The sequence below is a fragment of the Desmodus rotundus genome, chromosome 6 (assembly GCF_022682495.2).
Source record: "Desmodus rotundus isolate HL8 chromosome 6, HLdesRot8A.1, whole genome shotgun sequence".
Classification (NCBI taxonomy): domain Eukaryota; kingdom Metazoa; phylum Chordata; class Mammalia; order Chiroptera; family Phyllostomidae; genus Desmodus; species Desmodus rotundus.
In genome coordinates this window covers 111,131,318-111,150,569 of record NC_071392.1, presented here as the reverse complement: position 1 = coordinate 111,150,569, position 19,252 = coordinate 111,131,318, and the positions used below count along the sequence as shown (strand labels likewise).

At 39.2% G+C, this 19,252-nt stretch overlaps 1 protein-coding gene across 3 annotated transcripts in view; it reads right to left on the bottom strand.

Annotated features, from left to right (window-relative positions):
• NDRG3 (NDRG family member 3) overlaps positions 1-19,252 on the bottom strand; it is a 76,055-nt gene that overhangs the window by 3,416 nt on the left and 53,387 nt on the right. For all 3 annotated transcript variants that reach the window (XM_024559474.4, XM_053926374.2, XM_053926375.2), the window contains exons 9-13: positions 16,975-17,031; positions 6,215-6,318; positions 5,024-5,089; positions 4,850-4,901; positions 2,209-2,256 (exon numbers count right to left, since the gene is read on the bottom strand). In XM_024559474.4, the coding sequence (XP_024415242.1) occupies positions 2,209-2,256; positions 4,850-4,901; positions 5,024-5,089; positions 6,215-6,318; positions 16,975-17,031 (327 nt within the window). The remainder of the gene's footprint in view (positions 1-2,208; positions 2,257-4,849; positions 4,902-5,023; positions 5,090-6,214; positions 6,319-16,974; positions 17,032-19,252) is intronic.

The window sequence follows — 19,252 nt, the reverse complement described above, 5'->3', positions numbered from 1 at the left end:
CCAAAGTGTCGCTGGTTTGATTCCCAGTCAGGGCACATGCCTGGGTTGCTGGCCAGGTCCCCAGTTGAGGGCATACTAGAAGGAACCACACACTGGTTTCTCTCCCTCTCTTTCTCCCTCCCTTCCCCTCTCTCTAAAAATAAATAAATAAAATCTTTTTAAAAAATTAAAGAATTTATTAGACAAACAAACACACAAATATATATCTCCTCAAAGCACTCTTACACAAATAACCTTGGATGTAAACCTGAAAATATTACTTATTAACACTCAGTCAGTCAGATGCAGAGCCTGGCTTTCAGCCCCAAGGTGGGAATTTTCTGTTAGAGGTGTCATGGAGTTAATCATGACCGTCAGCCCTGGTTCTGCCTCCCCCTGGAGAATGTTACTTTCAGGGTTCTCAGTGTGACCCTAACTTCTCAGGGTTCCATGCGTTTAAGTTCCCTTTCAACTCTATGTTATCTTTATTTGATGACTAAGGAGATTTCTCAAGTCAGGTGCTCATGTGGAATTCAGCCAGTCCGCTTGTTTAGCCACTTTCCTGTTGTAGCTGGACCTGGTGAGGCTGTCTCTCACGTCATAGGCCTTTACAGCTGGTTAGTCTCACCTGTGCAAGGATTTTCTAGAGTAGCGTTCCACTAGCATGCATTAGAATTACCTTGTTAAAGGAGGACCTGTTAAAAACTCAGATTCTTGAGTTCCTGCCCTAGAGATTCTGGGGTGGGGCCCAAGAACTTGCATTTCCAACAAACTCCCAGATGATGCAGATACTGTGAGTCTGCAGAGAAATGTTTCTAGGGCATGACAGCTAACCAAGAACCCACCCTCTTCCTTCTAGCTATTTATGCAATTGGGTCTCAGACAGTATCCTATGCAGGCTGAGTGACATTTTAAAAAAAGAGACGTGAAACCCATGGTTTCTGTTCACTAGCACAAAAACTTTCCTTGAGGGAAGGGCTATTATTTAGCAGATGGGATACTACAGAAGGCACAGAAATTTGAGGTTAACAAGAAACAGTCCCCTGAAAATTCTAAGCATAAGAGCAGGAACAAACATTTACCATGATTTCAGTATAAAACGGACCCAACTGACACAGGTTATATAGAACCATGAACCAGTTGCCACATACAGAGAGAGAATACTGGGAGAGACTGTTCCCGAGCTTGCCATCTAGCAAACAGCTGGAGAGCCAGTGCACTAATGCTGCTGCAGACGGGCATTTTTTGCCCGGAAATAACCACGTCTATGGTACTGTCGAGTTCAGTTTTGTTTTTGGAATATGGATTCAAACCTGTGGTAAAAAACTAATTTGAAACCACATATTAAAAAAAATTCCTATTTTAGACTAGTTCGTCAATCAGCTGGGACCCCAGAATACTCTCACCTCAGAGTATTAACCTCATGCTACATTTCCAGGAACTATCGGCTGCTTCTGGTGACAGCACTTCCCTTTCAAGCACACTTCAATGAGAAGGGAAGGAAGCAGAGGTGTTTCAGGCTGAGAAAGCAGCAGTAAGCAACATGAAATCAGCAATTAAATCTACAGTAATCCAAATTCAAACCAGGAGAACAGGTACCTAAACATTTTACTAGTGGTTCTAGAAAAAGCAAGAATGATGATCCTCTTGCCTGGAGTACAATCCAAAGGGGGACACACTTGATACTAACCCTAAAAATTCAGTACCAGAGTTGTCCTCTATTTGCCCTAAGAGAAAGAAAGTGCATCTACTCCCATTATTGAAAGGTTATGGAAGCTTCCTTACTAATACAACAGGATTTAACATGCAAAGAATTTCTATCCATTATCTTAATTCTCACAAAATTAAATAATACTTATGAAGTTTAAAATGACATGGGAAGATGCTCATGTCAAAAAGTTGGGGAAAACAGATATAGGGTTATAATCATCCTGTAATCTAATGATCTAAAAAACTATGAAAAAAGACATCAATATTTTTTTTCCAGAGGTTACCTCTGGGTGTAGGATGATAGGTAATTTTTATTTATTTTATCCTCTCTACTTTCTGTATTTTCCAATTTTCTGCAATGAGAATATATTCCAGAAAATTTAAAAAAGATATAAAGAATCAGAGAGAGAAAGAGAGAGAGAAGCTTTCCTTCTTTCGGGTCCACTATCCCAGAAATAGAGTAATTTGAACCATGTATAATTTACTCACAAATGGCAATAAGGAAAGAAAACACATTACCTTGAGCAAGGTTGTATTTATAGGATTCAGGCGAGAATTGCATTCAACCTAAAAAAAAAGACAATTTTACACACAAAATTCTAGAAATATAAGAAAAAGCTTGGTATGAGAATGATCTTCCAGGATCAAAAGCTTAGTTTGGAGGTGGCTGAATCAGCCAAAAAAATTGCCAAAATACAAAACAGGAGATATGTTTATATAATGCACTTTATACCTGATTATTTCTGAGTAGATCTTAAATTGTGGCTAATTTCATTTTCTGAATCATTTACAAGTAAAGAACTATATGTTGAATCTAATTCCTCCTACCTCCTTATAGAACACCGAGGCAAGCTACCTACTTCTTTAAAAAATGAACTAAATAGTAATGGGAAAAATACAATAAAGATTTAAACAGAAAAGTGATCTGGGCCTGTGGTGTGGTCACCTGCTGGGTCTTGATGGCTTCCCAGCACACGTGGCCCTGACTGAGCCCTGTGGACCAGACTTGCCCATTTCTTACCCCTTTCCTGTGCCATTCCTTACCCCCTGACTCTTTTCTGCCTCAAGTCTTTTTGCCTGTCCCAACTAAAGTTGAGCTTTCTCTGTTTTTCTCTCACAACAGCCGTCATAATGAAGAATTACAGCCTTGTGTAATTTATGTTTGGTATCTTGTATTCATGTATCCACAAAGGCAGGGGCCTCAAAAAAATGTTTTGGGGGAGATAATCTCTAGGTTCAGCAATGTTTTCCAGCCAATTTAATCAACTGTATTTCTTTCCTACACATCTGCCAAGCACACACATACAAAACACTGCACCCTAAGAGTCTGGAATCTGGAGGGGGGTGAAAATATACCACAAGGCGGAATGATAGCACTTCAAAATTTCACAACTGAGCTGAGTAAGTATAGGAGGATGAGCGGACTTTCTAGGGATACAGTTCAGAAGGGGTGGGAGTTTGAAGGCTTCCAGAGTCAGGGAGAAAACATAAACAAAGAGCCAAGGACTGTGGTGAAGTGAAGGTGCAGAGCACATGTGGGGTTAAAGAGGCAAGCGTGCTGTGCGGTGCAAGCAAGGTGCAGCTGGGGAGGCAGACCGAAGCTGACCAGGGAAGGAAAGAAGCCACAGAAGGTATTTGAGGTGACAGAGTTTGAGCTGTTTTAAGAAAGTAACCGCAGTGGCCTGAATGACAGACTGCAGAGGCAATGAGACAGTTAGGGAGTTACTGAAATTACCAAGGAAAGAACCAGTAATCCAGCTGAACTTGTGCTCTGGGGATTGTTTATGGGCAGGAATACAAAGTTCCTGTAAAATCAGGGATGACCTGAAGCCAGGATCACCAAGTCAAAGTTTTTGCTCTATAAGAACAACAGTGCAGGCAGTAATTAACAAACAAACCAGTTTACTAAAGAGGATACGTTAACCCTGAAGGGCAGAATTTAAAAACTGCCAGGCACAGTGCTGAGAACACAGTAGATATGCACTAAATATTTTCTAAAAGAATAAACTCCCAAGTCTGGATTTAATATAATAGATCATTCTTTCCTTGGTTCACCACTTTGTAATTTCTGTAACTTTGGTAGGCTGGAACAATGGTTGTTTTCTGACATGTCTACTCTTTCCCTAGTTCCCCAAATGCAGAGACTCCATCTTAACTCGTTTTGTGCTCTCCACAGCATCAAGCAAAAAAATGATGTTGAATGAATGTGAGCAAGAATAGCTAGCAACAGTGACCAGAATGTGTGGAGTTTCTTCTTGCTCTTCCACATATAGACAGGCCTCTATTCCCTACCAACTTGTGGGATTAAAACACTCTGACCGGGCCCCGGCTCCTGTGGCTCAGTGGATTGAGTGCCAGCCTGCGAACCAAAGGGTTGCTGGTTTGATTCCCAGGCAGGACACATGCTTGGGTTGTGGGCCAGGTCCCCAGTGGGTGGCACACGAGAGGCAACCACACACTGATGTTTCTCTCCCTCTCTTTCTCCCTCTCTCTAAAAATAACTAAATTAGAATCTTAAAAAAAAAAAGAAGAATACTATAGGAAAGGGAGAAGCCAAAGAACTTCAGGCATGACCCAAGGACATGAATTTGGGGGTGGGGACTGCTAGAACAAAGTGGGATACCAGGCGGAGGGGGGTAAAGGGAAAGAAAATTGGGACAATTGTAACAGCATAATCAATTAAAATATACTTTAAAAAAAAAAGAAGTTTGTCTTTAGGTAACTGGATTATGATTTTTCCCCAAGTTCTTCTATTTTCCCTATTTTCTACAATGAACATGTATTATTTATCAATGTGCTATGTCCCTGAGAAGGAGACAGAGAAAAGCATACAGGCTCCGGCAGACTTCTAGCCTGCTGATACAGTTCTAGATTTATGGTGGCTACTGAAGGCTGAGGCTGCTAGCAATCTGACAATAAGCAAAAGGTGGTTAGTTTTACTACAATACTTGACACAAAGTGAACTGATCCCTTCTGATGAAACCTAGTGAACAATGAGGAATTCATTTCCTAAACTAGATAACAAAGAGCAAGCCCTTATATATGTAATCAAATAATAAAAACTAGTATTTACAAACCGTTTCTAGTGTGCATCAGCAGTATGCTACACACATTTTATTGCATTTTAATCACATTCACCTTCACATTAGCACATACTTACCACAGCCTCAACTGCGGGTGAATTGTCCCCTACCACCAATAAAGTAGAACACCTGTGGAATGCCGAAATAAGAGGAGACATTCAGCAAGCAGAACATAAGCTCCACTGAACCCTGAATTCGTCTATGAAAGGCAAGGATATCCAGCAACTTAGAGGGGAAATTGAGGGACTTACTTTAAGGTCTTTGATTTGTTATCATTTTGGCCCAGCATGGGTCTTTCAATCTCCAGGTCTCTGCGTCTAGAGAGACAAAGAAAGCAATGCCCTTTTCAGGTAAAATCATGACAACTCCGGTTATTTCCTGTTCGTGAATACCAGAACGTTTTAGGGAATGTAAAAACTCTCTCTCCCTCGAACCTGGTGAGGCAAAAGGCCCTTGTGTGCTTTGTTCACAAGTAGCCACAATGAGTGGTTCGGAGCAGGAACAGGGCTTCTAGCTCAACCCAGGGGGACTCTGTGGGATGTCAAAGGAAGCAACTTTATTTTTTCCCAATTTTTATCGATTGGTTGATTTTTTCCCAGTACCCTTTAGTCCCCTTATGCCCCACTCACCCCCCACAATCGCCACACTGTTGTCCATGAGTCCTTTTTCATTTTTGCTCAATCCCTCCCCCACCACTAGCAGTCATCCTGCTCTCCATCTATGACTCTGTATTTTGCTTGTTAGTTCAGTGTGTTCATTAGATTCCACATATGAGTGGAATCACATGGTACTTGTCTTTCTCTGACTGGGTTGTTTCACTCAGCATAATGTTCTCCAGGTCCATCCATACAAAGGAGACAACTTTAAAACTCAACAGAAATGCTATTGAAATCATCAAGTCCTAAGTATTTAACTTCCCAACTAGTTTATAGGAATAAATTCCTTAAGAGAAGGGAAACTTTGGGAGGTAACATTTTCTTTGTAATTAACATAGTTATGAATAAACCTTTCTGATTTCAACGGGAAAGAATGAGATTCTGTTCATGTGTTACTTTGCCTGATGACACAATGTCAGCAAAGAGAAACTGAGTCAAGACCCAAGATTTTTATCATCTGTCTCCCCCCCACACACCTTTTTGTGCCACCTCAAACTGGGTGTTTTTATGTGTGCATTTAAGTTTAGATACTTTTTCATCTTCAAACACCTAAAAACTAGATGCTACTGAAACTTGCCCAAAATGGCCTTCAGTTCATAAATTCTTCATGAAAGGGGTTTTCCAATCTGTCTGAAAGCCCCTCCTCTTCTACTGTGGTAAAACAGCACGAAAGCAATCCCATCGCACAACATTAGAAGTAGTTTATTTCCCCCTCCCCTCTCCCTGAAATGTCCATTATATCTTTAGACTTGGTGTGCATTTAAGTGAATAGGAAGCAAACTGTACCCATTGTAAGAACCCAGGAAGAGCTGTAGGTTTTCTTGGTTGATATCTTGGGCAATATGCAGTCTGTAGGTCTGAATCAGGTCCAGGTTGGCCTGCAACTCTTCCTAAAACAATTTAAACAAGATACGGGTAAGCTTCTGAGCTAAATTATATGCCTACTGCATTTAGTTTGCATTCTCAATGTCCAGAATCAAAGCTCCTTGCCCACGATGGGGCTGGCTAAAATCTTTTTTTATTTGTATCACACTGGTTCAGTGCCTCATTCTGTGCTGGATGAGGGCACCAAAGGATCTATGATGGAAAAGTCTGGTAGTCAACTCTAGGTCAAGTGCAAAAACTTGGAAATATGCTGAATAATCTACCTGCAGCACAGTGGAAACCTGCACTAGATTTGGATTCAATTACTAGCCGTGGAACTCAAACAGGTCACCTAACCATTGGGAGCCCCACTTTCCTTATCTGTGGTTTTTTTTCATGTTCTGCCATTCCTCATAAAAACAGAGGCAGTATCTATAAAACAAAAATAATAACCAACTACAGGGCTGCTTTAAAGATTAAGAGAAGTTATATGAACTGTAAAGTATAAAATAAATGGAAGGTAACATTTCTCTTAATAGCCATAAATCTGTATAATTAAACTTACCTACATATATCTTAACTGATATAATCAGTGTATGACCTATTTATATACTATCATTTAATAATATACATTATAGAATTATATAGTACATTCCATTTGACATTTTATTAAGTCAATTTATCATTTAATCTTATTATCAATACTATGCAAGTACAACATTCAAGAGGAACAAAATGGTATATACAGTAAACAGTGAGTCTCCCTCCCCAGCACCCATGGCTCTTGCATACATAAACATAATTGTACATATGTGTACACACACACACACACCCCAGAAAGCAATTTTAAGCAGAGGGAAAATGTATGCATTGGAGTAAAAAAAAATGTATCAGGGAGAGCAATAGAGTCAGTTAATCCAGGGCAGTGGGTAAAGGTCACCAACAATCCTTGCAGAGAAACGGGGATGAGGACATTTGTTTGCATTCCCACTCCCATATAGGTGAAGTGAGCCAAGGACACAGTTGGAAACTGACCAAATGGGTCAGAGTCTACCTGAAGCTGAAGGGCACTGGAATCACTCACTCCAAGGAAACGTGGTAAATGCTAAAGTATTATAGTAAGAAAAGTAAACAACAAATGAAGCACATAGTAATTAGAGATGAAATGATCTAGCCAGCTCCCTCCTGAAGGTCTGGAGAGGAACTTCAGTAGCAAAGTTTGAGATTTAAAAAAAGGGAAGAAATGATATTGGTATAAAAGGAGTAAAAGTGGCTTAAGTGCTAATAGAACTTCTTAGGCAAAGCTGTTATGTATAAATTGCCCTCTACTCACCCACCTTTTTAAAAAAACACAAATTGTTAGATTTATTGTTCTACACACTGCTTTTCCACTTAAAGTATGGCAGGGATCATTCCTTATTATAGAGCATTTGTAACGATCTCATTTATTTACACTACCTGTTTTCCCATACCCTTGACTAGTACAAATGATCACTCTTTAATTTTTGCTAATTTGATAGAAAAAAAGGGGATATCACTGGTTTTTTCTCATTAGTAAATATAAGATTATTCATGTTTTGAAACCTTGTGTTTCCATTTCAAAACAATAAAATACAAGCTTTTGCTTAAATTTTAAATGAACTCTTCAGCCTTGTGACAGCCCATTGTCTATGACCTCACGTTTTAAATTAAACACACATTATGTGTGTGTGTGTATAGGTAGATAGTGAGGGTATACAGATATATAGTGACTGTGTGTATGTATATGTATGTGTGTGTGTGTGTGTGTGTATATATATATACATATATAGTGAGAATGTTCCTGCTTTATATAAATTATTAAAATTGTGGTCTTAGCTTCCCTCTATTTGAAATAGTGTTTCTAACATATTTGAATGCAAATACCTCAAAGCTTCATTCTTCCACATCAGGCACTATTAGAAGACTTTAGAAGTAACTGCTTTGGCTAATGAACCTCTCACAGGTATCCTACAAGTCTCCCCCCAGGTTACTTAACACCCCCTGAATATGTCTTATAATTTCTTTCTTGTTGCTTTTGAGCAAACTATGCCCCGTTCCTGGAATGGGCTTCCTCCCCAAATCTGAAGTGTCAAGTTTTCCTCCCCTTCAAGGCCCAGCTGGGGTACTTCCTCTACCTTGAAGATTTCCCTGATGCCCAAATCAGAAGTAAACCTCTCCCGCCTTTGAATTCCTCTAAGGCCCCTCACAGTGCCTCTCCTAAGGCACCCTGGGATGGTAGGAAGAGAAAAACTTCAGACTCAGGCACATCTGGCTTCAAGTCTCCTCCTAATATGTTATTAGCTGCTGACCTTGTGGAAACCAATTCATTCTTCACCTGTAAAGTGGGAATAATACAATACCCATTATGAGATTATTAGACTGAATTGATTAAAGTATATTAAAACGTCTATCTGAAATTTGAAGGTATTCAATGAAAAGTAGTTCTTACTACTTATCCCTTTTTATCTGTGCTGTAACAGTATTTATGTAGCATTTTTTGTCATGTATAATGTGCTTCTGTGTACAATGCGCACCCATGTTTTCTACCAAACTTTCAGGAAATGTCTTTTGTTTTAATTTTTTTATTCAATTTTTATTTACTTATATTTAGATACTTGTTTTTTGTAGTATAAAGGAATTTTAGTATTTATTTTTGAACATATTATGGTACAAGAAATTTTATGTAACAAATAATTACAAAACACAGAACAGATATACAAAGTATTTTAGGTACTCCCGATGTATAATGTGCATCCTTATTTTTCCCCTCAGAAATTTGGGCTAAAAAGTGCGTATTATTCATAGCAAAATACAGTATATCTCTTATTCCCGCATGGCGAGCTCCTGGAGAACAAGGGCCGTATCTTATATACCTTTGTCTATCCCACAGCACCGAGAATAGAATTTTGTAAATTTTTTGAACTGGTTTTTCAGATCAACTGTCAAAACCAAACATGCTATGTCTTCAGGAAAGTACCTATACTACCCAGCATATGGAGTGGAAGGATCATGGTCTTTGAGAATCCCAGTTAAAGATGTTGGATTAAAACACAACTTTACTCCTTCAAGAAAAATAACTGACCCTGGCCGGTAGCTTGGTTGGTTAGACAGTCATCCAGATACTCAAGGTTGCAGGTTTGATCCCCAGTCAGGGCACAGACAAGAACCAACCAATGAAGGCATAAAAAGTGGAACAACAAATCAATATTTCTCGATCTCTCCCCCCCTTTCTCTAAAATCAATGAATAAAAATTTTTAAAAATCATAAGCTCAGAAGAACAAAGACAATAGAAAAAGTGAAAATACTGCTTTCAAAAGCAGTAACATTTTGAAAGTGGGAAAGCTTAAAGTGGGAAAGAAGAAAGATTAATCACTCATTTAGCAGACTTGATTAAGACTGTGAGGCTGGCAGAGGTGAGAGTGAAAGAAGCCTATGGACATGTACCCAGAAGCCTGTAAAGGCTCAAGAACTATTGGCATCAGTTGTCTCTGAAGGTAGAGGGTAAAGATGGGGCTAACAAGGGAAAATCAGTTGAATAAAGATACCATGAGAAAGACATAACAATAATGCCCTGACTGGTGTGCCTCAGTGGATTGAGCATTGGCCTGTGAACCAAAGGGTTGCTGGTTCAATTCCCAGTCAGGGAACATGCCTGGGTTGCAGGCCAGATCTCCAGTGGGGGGGTTGCGTGAGAGGCCACCACACCTTGATGTTTCTCTCCCTCTTTTTTCCCCTCCCTTTTTCTAAAAATAAATAAATAAAATCCTAAAAAAGGAGAAAGATACAACAATTAAAATACAAGAGGCAAAAAGCAAAACAGAATTAAAGAAATAAGACAGTTCAACAGTAATAGCTAGCATTACTGTTTAACATTCCACTTTCAATTATGGAGAGAACATGAGGCAGAAGATCACAAGGAAAAAGAAGAATTGAACACCACTACAAACCACCAGACCTAACAGACAGCTACAGGACACTCCACTTAATAGCAGCAGAAAAAATATATATTTTTCTCGTGTGTACATGCAACATTCTTGAGGACAGACCATATGTTAGCACATAAAATAAACCTCGATAAATTTGAAAAGCAATGAAATATTAAGAATATCCTCTGACCACAATGGAATAAAATTAATAACAGAAGGTAACATACTCCTAAATAACTAATGGATCAAAGAAGAAATAACAAGGAAATTAAAAAATACTTTGTGACAAATAAAAATACCAAAACTCACTGGATGCACTAAAGCAGTGTACAGAGGGGAAATTTACAGCTATAAGTATATTAAAAAAGAAAGATCTTAAATCCATAACTGGGCCTTCTACCTTATTAAGAAACTACAAAAAGAAGAACAAATTTAAAGCAAGCAAAAAAAAAAGAAAATAATAAAGATTATAGAGTGGAAACAAAATATAGAAAAAGAATGGAGAAAAATACGTGAAACCAAAAGTTGGTCAGACTGATGGAGAAAACCAGAGATAAGACTCAGGTTACCTAAGAGACATTACTATCAGCTTTATAGAAATAATAAGAATTATTATTATTATTTTTAACTGGAACCAAAAACCTAAACTTTTTATTTTACTACTGTTTGACAATGAGAAATTCACATAACAACTGAGCTATCAGTTTTTCATCCTTAAAATAAGAAAATCACTATCTCACATGGTTATGAAGATTAGATGAAAATGTGCAAAACTTTATATAAACTTCATAAGCAGTTGATACTAACCTTCACCAGGTTTATATATAAACACATTTACAGATCTAACAGATTAATATAATATATTCTACCTAACTCAGAAATATCCATCTCTCTGGACTGTATCATGCTGTTTTTACAGAAATTAGATGAAAATTTCAGGAATACTAAGAGAATGAGACCAGTCATACTGAGTCATGTGCTTTTTAATCCAAATCAGATACAATGCTAAAATAAAATTTTAGTGGAAACTTCAGTACCCTCCACTGTCCTGAGACTCCAAGTGTGGGTTGCTTACATGGTAACTGAAGCAAGAGATGTGGTGGATGAAGAAAAGTGATCTAAATCCTACAGCTACTCTCGATTATGGACCATTTGTTAAACTCTCAGCAGAGGGGAGGGTATTTAATCTTTTTATTTCCCTCCCTGACACCTATTTTGACATGTATTACTTTGCTTTATCTGGGACAAAAAGAGATAAGTTACTCCCTAAGCTATATTGAGGGACATACTCCTCAAAAGAGTAAGCAAACAATTATTAAGGAAATATTATAAATAATTACATGTCAACAAATTAGCTAACCTAGTTGAAATGAACAAATTCCTAGAAAGACACAAACCACCTAAAGCGTCTCAAGAAGAAATTTAAAAATCTGACTATATTTATAAGAAGAGATTAAATTACTAACACAGCCCTGACTGGTGTGGCTCAGTTGGTTGGATGTCATCCTGCAAAGTGAAAGGTCTTTGGTTTGATCCTGGTCAGGGTACATGCCTGGGTTAAGGGTTCAGTCCCCAGCTGGGGCACATATGAGAGGCAACCAACCAACCAATTAACGTTTCTCCCTCACATTGATGTTTCCCTCCCTCTCCACTCACCCTCCCCCCACCTCAAAATAAACAAATTATCTTAAAAAAAAATAAATTAGTAACATAAAAACTTTCCATAAAGAAAAGCTCTGGGCCAGAAGCTTCAATGTGAATTCTACCAAACATTTCAAGAAGAATCAACAGTAATTCTTCTCAGCTCATTCTATGTGGCCAAGTACTACCTTAATACCAAAACCAGGCAAAGACATCATAAGAAAGCTACAGACCTATATTCCTTCTGAATATAGACAAAAAAATCCTTAACAAAATACTAGCATACCAATATAACAACATATAAAAAGGATTATATTATACACCACGAGCAAGTAGAATTTATCCCAAGAACACAAGGCTAGTTCAACATAAAACAACAATAAATGTAATACACCATATTAAAAGAATAAAAAACAAAAGTCATACATACATCTTTTTTTAAAGGTTTTATTTATTTATTTTTAGACAGGGGAAGGGAGGGAGAAAGAGAGAGAGAGAAACATTAATGTGTGGTTGCCTCCCACATGTCCCCCACTGGGGACCCAGTCCACAACCCAGACGTGTGCCTCGACTAGGAATCGAACTGGCAACCTTTTGGTTTGCAGGCCCGCGCTCAATCCATTGGGCCACACCAGCCAGGGCAACACATACATCTTAAGAGATATAAAAAAGTATTTCACAGAACCCAACACACTTTCATGATAAAAGGACTCACCAAACCAGGAACTTCCTCTACCTGATAAAGGACATTTATGATGAATACACAGCTAACATCATACTTAATAATGAAAGACTGAATGCTTCTCCCTAAGATCAGAATCAAGACAAGAATGTCTACTCTCATCACTTACACTCAACACTGTAACCAGAGGTTCTAGTCAGGGCCTAGAAAATTCTGTCTAGTCAAGAAAAGAAATAAAAGGTATCCAGACTGGAAAGGAAGAGGTAAAACTATGTCTACTTGTAGATAACATGACCCTGTATATAGAAAAATCCTAAGGAATCCACAAAAAACAATTTAAACTAATAATAACCCAGCAAGGTTGAAGGATATAAAATCAACAGGCACAAATCAATTGTATTTAGGTTAGTTCCCTGGAAATGATAAAAGGGAGACTACAGGCTCAGGCAGCAGTGGATATACCGACCGAAAACCGGAGGGTTTAATGAAATTTTAAAGCCTGGAGCTGAGGCCCTCAATCTTTTGCTGCATTTGGGTACAAAGATACTAATTAAGTGTCTGGTGTGTAATCTCAGAGTTAATCTGGGGAATCTGACTAATCCCAGAGAAAAAATCTAAAGGTGCCGACATCAGGCGTTGCTCAAGGAAACCCCCAGTCTGGTTACCTACAGTGATAAGCCTCACCGGGTGCACACAGGCCTTTTAGTGACCCACCCTTACGAAATATGGAAGCCAGCCAGGCATCAGTAGCCATTTGGGAAAAGCACCTATGCCAGTTATCAGTTTCTGGTTTCTCATCCTCAGATCTCCCTTTCTTTGTAACACAGAAGGTAGCGAGCATGAACATTTTCCCTCTGCCAGTCCTCTTTTAAAATTTAGCACAGGAGCCAGTAGCTCAAGGTGTCAGAAACCCTCACAAGACCAGCTGCAGATATCCTCGGCCCATACTCTCCCCATCCAACAGCAGCTTCTGTAGCAGCTCAGATCTTATTTTAGATAAATGTCTCCCCCATCTGGTAAGTGGCTCCAAGGCTCAGTTATGGCCCTCATACTCCTGCGAATTTCTTCACCAGTGGTTGGCTGTTCAAAGAAGCCTGACTCTCCAGCTTGGTGGGAGAGGCTCAGCTAAGTCCGTTCCTTCAGTGTCCACATGCCCTCAGCCTAGAAGCAGCAGCTACTTTTAGACCCCTCGGAGTCCTCCTTTACCTCTCCGAGAGATTAACCATCTTCACTAGTTAACAGCAGTTTATTTTAAATGTTCTCAAGTGTGTGCTTCACAGTGCACAGGATGGCAAGCGTGACCTAAGGCCTGCTGAGTCTCACTAGGCCTTCTGTATGCCAAACCCTGATTCCCGTGCAAAATTAATAAAAAGGTCCAGACCCTGGAAAGGAAGTGCCTTCCTCCCATTGTCACCTTGTAGTGTCTCTCCCATGTTCTTTATTCATAAATTCTAACACTGTCAGCTGGTAAAGCAGAAATACTGGGCAGGAAAAGAAAGCAGTCATGGCCCAGCTCTGAGTAACATTTATATAGCAGGACAGGGTAAATGCTGAAGTTGATCTAATCCCAGTTATGTTACTTTGGGAGGATGGAGTGACGGAAAAATCATCTTCCAAAATGGAATGCCAACAGATAATGCCTACAGCTAAAAACTCAACAAGTGGAAGTATATGAATATTTAGAGAGGTAGGCAAAGAGAACTGAGTACATATATTCAAAAAGACATGTATGAGAATGTTCATAGCAGCTTTACGCATGAGAGTTAAAACAACATCCTCCAAAACCAAAACTAGACATAACCCAAATGTTCATAGGAGTGCTGCACAGTAATAAAAAGAATCAACTAATAATACGTAGAATGCCATGTATGAACCTCAAAGACAATATACTGAAAAAGAAGCCAGATCAGAACAGCACATTATGTGATTCCATTCATACGAAGTTCAAGAACAGGCAGACTAACCTTTGGAATTAACAATGAATAGCTTGTGTGGGGAAGGGCATTAGTGACTAGGAAAAGGCAACAGGGAACCTTTCTGGGGCGATGAAAATATTCTATATCTTTACTTGCTGGTGGTTCCATGAGAGCATATGTATATAAAAAGTCACTGAGAAGCACTTATGATTTTTGCCCTTTATGTAAATTATACCTCAATTAAAGAGAAAGCAACATGGAGGTAAGCCCAAAACAGCTGAAAAACTGGAAATACAGTGGGTGGCAGATTCTTTGTAATAAGCCCTGTACAACTTCTCTACTCTGAAAGATATGAATTTGTAACTTTGATAAAATATAATCTAAATAAAAGACTATGGCCCTGACTGGTGTGGCAAACTGAAAGGTCGCTGGTTTGATTCCTGGTCAAGGCACATGCCTGGGTTGCAGGCCAGGTCTCTGGTTGGCTCCACTGATGTTTTTCTTGCACATCGATGTTTCTCTCCCTCTCTTTCTCTTTCTCTTTTCCCCTCTCTTTACAAATAAATAAATAAAACCTTTTAAAAAAAAAAGACTATGAACTTTGGAGTTAATCCGACCTGGATTCAAACAACTTGCTACTTGGATACTGGTGGCAAGTTATGTTGCCTCTCTGGCCCTCAGTTTCTCCCCCTTAAAATAAGTCTAACAGAACCGCGTGAAAAATAACTGAGTTTGTGCCTTAAAGTAGTTGTCGAAATGCTTCCTACATAATGAGGACTCAGTAAATGCTGGTTTTCTCCCCTCCTGCCATTTTCTTTACAACACAGACTATAGTTGAAGGTACATTACTCCTACTTATTTTTCTCGTTTCTCCACAGCAGACACCACACAGCTCTCCAACCTCACTGCTCATGTATTCTCTCTCTCTTTCACAGGACGCAGGACTTAATAAGAAACATGTATTTGATCTACATCCTGTTTCTGGCACAGAGTTCCTAAAACACTAGGAATTTTCAAAGTAAAAAGAGCAATAAATGTATCAATGAGGTGACTTTTGGAAAGCGCCTAAGTAACTTCTAGATGGCAGGCTGGTTGACAGGGAAACCAATCAAGTGATTAGAGTTAAAACTTTCAGTCTCACCCCTCACCTCTGGGGGGAAGAGAGGGAGCTGGAGATCTAGTTCCATGGCCATTGGCCAATGATTTAATCAATAGTCACAGGAATGACACCTTCACAAAAACCCAAAAGGGCCCTGGTTGGTGTAGCTCAGTGGATTGAGCACAGACTGTGAACCAAAGGGTCACTGGTTTGATTCCCAGTCAGGGTCAGGGCACATGCCTGAGTTGCAGGCCAGGTCCCCAGTCAGGGCCACGTGAGAGGCAACCACACACTGATGTTTCTCTCCCTCTCTTTCTCCCTCCCTCCCCCCTCTCTAAAAATAAACAAATAAAACCTCTGAAAAACACACACACAAAAGGGCAAGGCTCAAAGAGCTTCATGCTCGTGAATATGAGGAGGCTCTGAGAGAGTGGTGCATTCTGAAGAAGCATGGAAGCTCTGTGCCCCTTTCCACATACCGTGCCCTATGCGTGTCTTCCCATCTTACTATTCCTGAGTGATATCCTTTAAAAATAAACCAGTAATCTAGAAAGTAAAATATTTCTATAAGTTCTGTGAGCTGTTCTGGAAAAACCAAGGAGGGGGTTGTTGGAACTTTTGCTCTGCAGCTGGTGTGTCAGAAGCATAGGTGACGATCAGGACTTGCCACTGGCGTCTTAGGGTGAGGGGGCGGTGGGGCAGTACTGCAGGACTGCGCCCTTAACCTGTAGGGTCTGATGATATCTCCAGGCAGGCAGTGTCATAACTGAGTTGAATTGTAGTACACTCAACTGGTATCTAAGAACTGCGTGGTGGTGTGGAAAAAACACACTGTAATTGCTGTCAGAACTATATTATTCAATTCATTTCTGTCTCTGAAAAAAAAAACCACCCCAAAAACAAAACTAAACTGGATTCCCTCTCTTACTCAACAGTTATCCATATAACTGTTATTCCTCTGGAGACTTCAGTTTCCTCAAAAGTAAAACATGGGGATTGAATAAGACAACCCATAAGGTTCTTTTAACAGTAACATTTTTGGTTTCTTTTTCTCTGAAATTTCTATTTCTGTGAAGCCTTTCTCAGATCATGATGGCCCTAAAGATGTTTGGCAAGGCATGTGATGTTGTCAAACATTAACAGATGGCATGTTGCTTACAGGAACAGGTAGGTGTGGGGAGGAAAGGAGGGAGTTGGCTGTCCTCTCTCGTCTCTCTCCAAATGCCAAGAGCCGCGTGGCATTAAGTTACCTTTTCTCTAAGACTAGACTTTCCTGGGCCACATGCATCTCCACTGCATTGGAGTGTTACCCACTAGGATAAGATAAATTCTAAGGCACCCCTTCTCTGCATGTAAGCCAATAAACACAACTCTCCAGCCTGCAATAGGCACTTACCTGCCCAAAGTGATGAGCCAAAATAATGTCCACAACATTGGTTGTCAGGCCTGAGATCTAAAAAGAAAAATTTTGTGTCAAAGGAGTAAGTAAGTATATATACAAATTTATCAAGCTGTCCACTTAAGATCAGTGCCCATTCATTATATATATTATCCTTTCACAAACAAAAGCACAACTCGGTGTCACATATTTTCGTGAGTCAGTGGTTTCAAGAGACAAAAGAACAAGAAACGAGTCAGAAAAAATGAAGAGTCTCCCTTCCGGGGTAATAATATACCCTGATTTGAAGTTAGTGGCTGGAAGAAATGGGGTCATAATTTCTCTGAAAACTTCAAACTAAGAAGTCACAGCTCTTAGTTACTTCATTCTTGCCTGTATTCACACTGGATTTATGGATAATAATAATCAATTTATAACCACTCCCAAGCCATCTGAGAGACAGAAACAAATTTCTTTCTTTTTTCTGGTTTTTGCTATATTTGTTTCATGGAGTGAGAGGAAACTGGTATGTTTACTGAATGTTTCTGCATTTTGAACATTTTTCTCCTAACTTTTCTCATTTCAAAACGCTACTTACCACAGTCTAATAAATGCAGCAATCTGTATAAATCTGCAGACTGTTTATTTTCAGAAAAATCCCCAATTCAAATTATGTTGATTCCCCTTAAGCCTTCTTTGGTGTATTAAAATAAATACAGCAATTTAAAAGCTCTTGGAGGTAGGTATTGGTTTAAAAATGAGATTATTACATTAGGCATCTTTTAAGAAGCAATGAAAGCTTAGGTTGTTTCTCTGGGACACTTTATAGCATCACTGACTTAATCTAAACCCTATAATTTTAGATTAAAATAACATATTAATAACCTCTGTACTTCAGTAGAAAAAAATATTGTAAAACCGCTTTCTTTTCCAACCTAAAAACAATGATTTTTTTTTGCGGGGGGGCACAGGTGAATTCAATGTAAATGGGGATATAATGCTTTCCCCCTTACTCCTTCTTCCCCCTCTCTGGTTGTTATTGGGATTGCTTGTATTTGTAAAGTCATTAGCATACCCTGTAGTTTCCTATTTCCAACAGATCTTAGATAGAATTCTATCTAGATAGCAAATACCTTCATTTTTCAGAGAGCAAACAGTACAACCCACACACATCTCTGGGAGTAGTAGCACAGATAAGGTATTTGGGTTCACTGAAGAGAGCAATTCATTCATTCATTTCACTCATTAAAGGAGTGAAAACGCAAACCACAGATTGGGAGAAGATATTTATGTGTACCCAGCTAAGGATTCATATGTAGCCCTGACCAGTGTGACTCAGTTAGTCGGGCATCTTTCTGCTAAGTGAAATATCACCAGTTTGATTCCCGGTGAGAGCACTGCTGGGGTTTCAGGTTTGGTCCCAGGTTGGGGTGCATGCAAGAGGCAACCTATCAGTGCTTCTCTTTCTCTCTCCCTTCCCCTCTGTCTAAAAAATAAAATAAAACCTTAAAAAGAAAGGATTCATATGTAGAATATGTAAAGAACTTTCACAGGTCAATAGGAAAAAGGCCAGCAACCCAATTTAATTTAAAAAAAAAAGGGGGCAGAAGACTTGAATAGTCACTTCATAAAATGATATTCAAATGGGCAATAAGTTTTCATTTTTATTTTTACAGAGAGTGGAAGGGTCCAGAGAGAAAGAGAGGGAGAGAAGCCTCCTGTCCACACCCTGACTGGGGACCAAACCCACAACCCAGGCTGTCCTCTGACTGGGAAATGAACTGGACGACGCCCACCAACTAAGCCACACAGGTCAGGTCAAATGGCCAAGCAGTTTTAGAACAGGTGCTTGACATCATGGGCCCTTACGGAAATACAAATTAAAACCCAGCTTTATTTACCCATAAACATAGCTTAAAATAAAAAAGATGCTACAATTAAAAATTTTTTTAATGACAAAAGTTATTTTGGTGATGGATACCATATAAAATCAATTTAATATTACAAATAAAACTAATCTTTTATGAAAATTAAAAGAACTATCAAATGGTCAGTATGTGGAATAGCTGGAACTTTCACGCATTGCTGATGTGTAAATTGGCCAAACACTCTGGAACATTGGCAGTTATCTACTGAAGATAAACAGAGAACGGCCCCACGACCCAGCAATTCCACTCCTAGGTATAGATCCAGATGAAATGAATGTGCGTGTCTGTGAGAGACAGGCAGAAGAATGTGCACAGAAGCTTTACTCATAGACACCACATAACAACTCATTGTGTGAATTCATACAATA